Source organism: Helianthus annuus, chromosome 6 (assembly GCF_002127325.2).
Source record: "Helianthus annuus cultivar XRQ/B chromosome 6, HanXRQr2.0-SUNRISE, whole genome shotgun sequence".
Taxonomy (NCBI): domain Eukaryota; kingdom Viridiplantae; phylum Streptophyta; class Magnoliopsida; order Asterales; family Asteraceae; genus Helianthus; species Helianthus annuus.
In genome coordinates this window covers 10,732,715-10,739,880 of record NC_035438.2, presented here as the reverse complement: position 1 = coordinate 10,739,880, position 7,166 = coordinate 10,732,715, and the positions used below count along the sequence as shown (strand labels likewise).

At 38.8% G+C, this 7,166-nt stretch overlaps 2 protein-coding genes across 2 annotated transcripts; one reads left to right on the top strand and one right to left on the bottom strand.

The window, feature by feature from the left end:
* The first annotated feature begins 1,178 nt into the window (after nt 1–1,178).
* Nucleotides 1,179–2,080, top strand: LOC110944386. Its single transcript, XM_022186049.1, has 2 exons — nt 1,179–1,713; nt 1,815–2,080. Exons 1-2 carry the CDS (start codon nt 1,179–1,181, stop codon nt 2,078–2,080), a joined length of 801 nt encoding a protein of 266 aa, XP_022041741.1.
* Nucleotides 2,081–4,005: 1,925 nt separating this feature from the next.
* On the bottom strand, nt 4,006–5,889 carry LOC110863749 (cyclin-U2-2). Its single transcript, XM_022113071.2, has 2 exons — nt 5,405–5,889; nt 4,006–4,335 (listed from the first exon to the last, which is right to left on the bottom strand). Exons 1-2 carry the CDS (start codon nt 5,797–5,799, stop codon nt 4,083–4,085), a joined length of 648 nt encoding a protein of 215 aa, XP_021968763.1. The 5' UTR covers nt 5,800–5,889; the 3' UTR covers nt 4,006–4,082.
* Nucleotides 5,890–7,166: the final 1,277 nt, after the last annotated feature.

Below are 7,166 nucleotides of genomic sequence, written 5' to 3'. Positions count from 1 at the left end.
TTGGGCTTTAGTAGAAAAATTTTACAATGGTCTCACTCCCGAGTGTAAGGCCTGATTCGACACATCCGCAGGAGGCCATCTTATGGGAAAGAAATCTGTGGCCGACTGCAATGATCTCTTTGAGAGCTTCGCTCATGCTGATATAGATCATAGTGCTACCAGAATTCCATTCCTGTGACTACTTCCTCATCCTCCCGAGGAGTAAACCAAGTCGTCTCGGACTCAAAGGTAGCATCTTAACTTGACTATATCACCAAAGAGTTGTTAGAAATTAAGAAGAAGGTCGATAGGTGCGAAGTTTGTAGGGGTGGTCATGATACCGTAGATTGTCCAACACTTACCCTAGAACATGTAGAGTACATAGGAGGTCAAAATAGGAGTCCAACTAATCCGTTTAATAATAGTAACTCTAATTGGCGTGCTAATCATTATCGCTTTTCCAGTAATCCCCCTGGGTTCCCATCAGGCCAATATTTTGCAAAGCAGGGGCAAGGTTTCTATTCTAGTGGGGGTTCGGGTCAAACAGGTCAGTTTGCTAGTTCAAGTTCAGGGGGGGCAGTTCAGAAGTGAGGGGTCAAACCAAGAGGGCCAGCCTAGGAATGAGGGTTCAAATAGTAGTTTATCTAGGATAGAGGACCTTCTTACCCAACTAGTGGTTAAGGACCAGGCCACCCAACGTACCTTAGAAGAACACGCTACATTCCTTAATAATAACCACTCTAATTTCCTAGACCTTCAAAGGCAAGTTGGGGATATTGCACGCTAATTGCCAGAAAGACCTGAAGGTCAATTTTCGGGAAAAACAAAGCCCAACCCATTTGGCACTTTGAAGGCAATTTCGACCCGTAGTGGTAGGACCCTAGGAGAGGTAGTGAGACCCGAGAGTGTTGAGGTAGAAGATGAGGAGCCCGTAGATGAAGAGATTGAGATGGAGGCTCTCGGTAAAGTGCAACCTAGGTTAATCCCAGCAAGTACCGCACACACCGGGGGGCCCTCAAGGTGAGAGTAGTATAGAGAAACGACCCACACAAATCATTCCATCACCCACTGTTGATCTTTCCCGTGCTCCATACCCTTCCCGTCTTAAAAATCAAACTTATTCTAAAGAGTACGGGAAATTCTTAGAGATCTTTAAGCAACTTAGGATCAACCTTCCGTTCATAGAAGCCCTTCAATCGATGTCTAAATTTGCAAAATTCTTAAAGGACCTTCTAAAACGTAAAGATAGGTTAGGAGAGGCTTCTAACATTCCCCTTAGTAGAGGGTGTTCCGCCGTAGTCTTGAACAAGATCCCGGAAAAATTGACGGATCCGGGCCTTTTCACCATTCCATGCTTGTTCGGGAGTGATACCGAGTGTAGGGCCCTAGCCGATTTAGGAGCGAGTATAAACCTCATGCCATATTCCATGTACGAGAGGTTAGGTCTAGGAGAGTTATCCCCTACACGTATGTCTTTGTCCTTAGCCGATAGATTAGTGAAGTATCCACGTGGTATAATTGAAAACCTTTTAGTTAAAGTGAACAAATTCTTCTTTCCCGTAGACTTTGTCGTTCTTGATATGGAAGCCGATGAGAAGGTTCCTATCATTTTAGGACGCCCATTCTTGTTTACCGCCAAGGCTATCAGTGATGTCTTCGACGGTAAAATTACACTTCAAGTCGGTGAGGAGAGAGTCACTTTCGAGATAGCACGTTCCATGGAACACCCTAGTGGTTCCGATGATCTTTGTAGTCCTTGTCATTCGGTCTATTTCATAGAGTCCTTCCTATCATGTGTCAGCCATTGCTTTGACTATATTATGGAGCCGATTTAGTTGAGGGTAAGTTAGATGAGGTACTTGAGAAAGTAGAGGAAGTTGTGAGTGAGAGTGAGGAAGGAGAAGAGACAGAGTGGGTCCCCGAAGTGTTAGAGTTGAGTGAAGTGAAAAGCGAGAATGAGAGCACACCCTTAGAGAAGCCCGCCCCATTAGAACTTAAGGTTCTCCCATCCCACTTAGAGTATGCTTTCCTTGGTGAGGGGTCCGATTTTCCCGTCATTATTACATCTAAGTTAGAGGAGGGGGAAATGGTAGGTTGTTAGGGGTCTTGAGAGAAAATAGGGAAGCCATTGCATGGCGACTTTCAGATATCAAGGGCATAAGCCCCGCCTATTGTACCCACCGGATACTCATGGAAGATGATTATAAGCCGGTGGTGCAACCTCAACGGCGCCTAAATCCGAACATGTAAGAGGTTGTTAAGAAGGAAGTGCTTAAGTTGTTAGATGCCGGAGTGATATACCCTATTTCCGATTCACCGTGGGTTAGTCCGACCCAAGTTGTCCCAAAGAAAGGCGGGATGACGGTGACCATGAACGAAAAGAACGAATTAATACCTTCTCGTACCGTTACCGGTTGGCGTGTGTGCATCGACTATCGCAAGTTGAATGACGCCACCCGGAAAGACCATTTCCCATTGCCATTCATTGACCAAATGTTGGAGCGTTTAGCGGGTCAACAATTCTATTGTTTTCTCGATGGATTTTCAAGTTATTTTCAGATCCCAATCGCCCCGGAGGATCAAGATAAAACGACATTCACATGCCCTTACGGCACTTATGCGTATCGCCACATGCCTTTCGGGTTATGCAACACTCCAACTACATTCCAAAGATGCATGGTTGCTATATGCCAAGACATGCTTGAGACTTCTATGGAGGTTTTCATGGATGACTTCTCGGTTTATGGCACCACTTTCGATCAATTCCTTCTCAATCTTGATAGCATGCTTAAGAGATGTATAGAGACAAACCTTATGCTAAATTGGGAGAAATGTCACTTTATGGTGACAGAGGGGATAGTTTTAGGTCACAAGGTGTCTAGAGAGGGGATAGAGGTAGATAGGGCCAAGATAGATACCATAAGTAGATTTCCACCACCCACTAGTTTCAAGTCCGTTCGTAGCTTCCTAGGGCATGCGGGCTTTTACTTTGCTTTTTCACCATCACCCCTTGACTTTTACACATTTACGGCACCACTCCTCTACTTTTACATTTTCACCACCACTCCCTCATCTTTTCCACATTTTCGCCCCCATCCATCTGCTTTTACAATTTGACTTTTTTAGACCTTGCGTTTTTTACCCCTTGCACTATTACTCCATTTTTACATCCGCCCAACTTTAAAAAATTACGATTGTAACCCCTAGACTACTACTCCTACTTTTGCAAATGTCATTGCATTATGTTTTACGAAATGTTTAAGCATTGTGTTTTACACTTTGTGTTTTACACTTCGTGTCTACATTTGTGTTTTACACTTTTTTTTGTAATTGTCTTTTACGCATTGTGTTTTGCACTTTTTCGTAATTGTCTTTTACACACTGCGTTTGGTAGTTTCCTTTTCAGCCCCAACTTTTTATAGTTTTCTTTTTACCCCAAAACTTTATCAAATTTAATCTTTACCCTTTCTTAGCCCTGAAGTTTGAAAAATGCAATTTTTAACCACTTAAATTTTTATGAACTTTGTAAATGTCACTTTGACCCCCTCGAGAGTTTTTGGCTTGACGATATAAATTCGAGTTAGTCGGGTCGCGTATAATACGTTATGATTGTACGATATAATTTCGATTTACGTTACGTTTTGATCCAATCGCAATGCAACTATAGGATACATTGAGTTCAATCGGATACGTCAAAACGTGTGTTTTCATATGGTTAACACATCACATAACGCTTGGACTAATCCGTTCGATATTTGCGAAGTACCCCGCGCCGCAACGCGCGCGGGTCTTATTACTAGTGTCATCTTAATTATAAGTTACAAAGGTGCCGAAATCTCTAAAATGCCCTTAAAGTGTCTTAAATTTTTGGACAATGCATAAGTTTATGCCTTCTAAAATAGCTTGATTCTCTTGTATATGTTGCTTTAAAATGTGTACATAATGTAAAATTACTATAAGGGTAAAAAAACTAGTTTCCTTATTAAGGTAATATAGATATAGATTATAAAGGTATCATGTTACATATATACTAATAAAGGTATCATGTTACATATATACTAAAAAAGTGTGTAAGGTGAAAAAAAACTAATTTACAAAGTAAGTCAGGCAATTTGATTATATCCTCTCTCATCTACTTGTAGAAATTTAAGTTCTTCAGCGCAGCGTAACGTCTTCTCAATGTGGTAACCACCTCCTATGCTCACTTCTCTCTCTAAATGACAACAATAGCTCTCAAAAACACTCACATTTACATGCATTTTGAAATTCATTAAGAATAGAAAATCAAGCTCCAACTTGTTCATTTCTTTTGTTGTTATTCCCCCAACTCTTGCAAAATATGAATTTCTGTAGTTCCTGCAATTACATATCAGAGGAATAGTGAGAATTATAAACATCCATTAGTTGGATATATTTTACTTTTACTATTACTATTGTCGATATTCTAAATGAAGAAAAATGATAACGACAAAATCACAGTATATTGGTTGGTTACGTTGTTTATTTTTCATTTAGAAAATAAAAATTCTTTAATAAAATTATTATTTTTCTTTTTTATTTTGGACAAAAGTACAAGATAATAATTGAGTGCTGCCAAATTAAAAGCATCAGCGTCTACATATTCTGAGAAAACAAAGTTTCTTTAAAGATTATTTATAGTTTAATAGTAAATCTCAACTAAAGATTCTTAATTGACCAAATGACCATCAATGTCTTGTAATCTTATGAGCGGCGTCGTTATAAAAAAAGACATTAATTATTGTTGCCTCAAAAAAAAAAAAAAAAAAAAAAAAAAAAAAAAAAAAAAAAAAAAACTTGTCATTTATAAAACTATTTTCAATTTTTAAAATTGAATAACCAATAATCAAATTTGTTTTTATAAACGAATTATAACAAATCTTTTTCGACACATAACGTATTATTCTTAGAAATTAATATATATGGTTTTAACATTGGTTTAGAGACTCTTTGACAACTTTTGAATGAGTAAGTGTTGAACTAGTAAGAGCTCTCAACCACTAAGTACCGAATTAACCACTAAGTACCGAATTAATAGGAGGTCTGAACCATTAAGAGCCATTATAATGCTTAACTATTCAGAGACAAATGTCTAACTAATTACGATAAAAGTTTTTAACCATTCAGACTCAGTATAATGCTTAACCATTCAGACATCTGCTCGCGAAACAAACAATCCAAACCATTAAGTGTTGAACAGATGTCTAAACCATTAAAAGTCCATTAAAAACTGAAACAAACAGCCCCTTAAGTATATAACATAATTGAACCATAAAAAACTCATAATCAAACCATGGCTTTTTTCAATCGATGTTATCTCGATTATGTGAACTTTTAAAGTTTAAAACTTATATAATATTGTTTTCCATTATAAGCCAAGCTTAAAAATATAAACCAAAAGACTTACATGTCTTCAACATATTTTGAAGCCACCATGATAGTTGTAATAAGAAGCCTATGAACATTCCATGCAGTTATCCTAAACTCCGGTTGTGATCGACAAAACCGATCGATATACACGTACGCCACCACATACACTGACGGACCAGCTTTCGTGTACTTAAAAATCCGTTCAAGATACGACAGTATACTCATGTCCGGTCTTTCATAGCAATCAAAAACCCTAATTTTTGAACCGGTTTTTGACATGGTGGAACCACATTTCCTACCGGTTCTTTCGTTTCTAACCAATGTTCGTTCGATTAAAGAAGCAAGAACCGAGATCACCAAAGGGGTGTTTGAGTCATTTTGGTATGTGTATGAATACACATCGTTTCTAAGCTTTCTTGGAGATATAGCCATTAATGTGAAAAGGGTTTGGAGGGTGTGTGTGTGTGTTTTGGTGTGAATATGTTTGAAGCAGATAGTTTTGTGTGTGTGTGTGTATAGACACACACATATATATAGATATATGCATGTATGTATAGAGAGAGAGAGAGAGTGAGAAGGGGAGAAGAACTTGACAAATGGAAAGTGGAGGGAAGGAGAGTGATTTGAGGTTTATAAGATCTTGTGTCGTCTTCATTGTATCGATAAAGTACAGACACACCAGCTAATATTCTCATTATTTTATAAGTATCCTAAAATACGAGTTTGTCTTTTTACTATGATTTATATGCTTTTTAACATATGGTGCCACACCACCGGCAACACTATGGCGTTCATTTGGTTAGAACCTCTACAGTTGACTTAGTATACCTATTTCTAATCCAGATATGTTATTCAATCTTGCACCAAAGTTTATTCACTATGCATAATGAACAATGATCCTATATTAAAAGAAAGTCCAACGACTGGACACAAATAATTTCATAAAGTTCCCAATTACTATAGTGTTAATTATATGTTATTTTTTTGTCAACAATCTCTAGCTCAGATGGTGGGTTGGCTGGTTGTCTCCATTGGAGGCGCCGGTTCGATCCCTGGCTCCTGCAGGGTGAGACATCCGGGTGAAGGCTCGGCTCGGGATTCATCCCAGGTTCGAGTCTAACGGGGGGCGAGGGTTTACCCATTCCACGGATTCCCCACATCAGGAGTGTGCTACGCTTTCTAGCGGTGGTCGAGTAGTCGATCTTTGGACATAGCTCCGAAAGGGTGGGTTTACACGTGAAAAGCAGTTAGCCGTTCAAAAAAAATTATATGTTATTTTCTCAAAAAGCATTTGTATTTTGCAAGTTGCAACCAACACACCACCATTTATGTCAAACGAAAAGCGGAGATGACATAAGGGTGGTGGCACCACTTGTCGATTTGGGTTTCAGGTAGGGTATCTGAATCGATAACACCGCCGCCACCTATTTGGGTGCCCCAACTCGGGTAGTGTGTTGGGGTTGTAGAACCTGACTGAAAAGGTGTTTGGGTAGAAGAGAGATAGAGAGAGAGAGAGAGAGAGAGAGAGAGAGAGAGAGTATAAAATGATAAATTTAGGATAATAGTGCCACCTATAATATGATTTGGGGTATAGTTTAGGGTAAAAGTGAATTCGCAATGTGTGATTTGTAGAATTTTGGGTACATTATACATGTTCTCCGACCCCCCTAACTTATCAAAAAAGGTAGCATAATAGCTAACAAAGAAAATAACTGTAATGCTAAAAGAAGTATGCATGAACACCCGTGTCTAAACTCGTACTAAAATAAAGGCCATTGAATTTTTTTATGGTAATTATT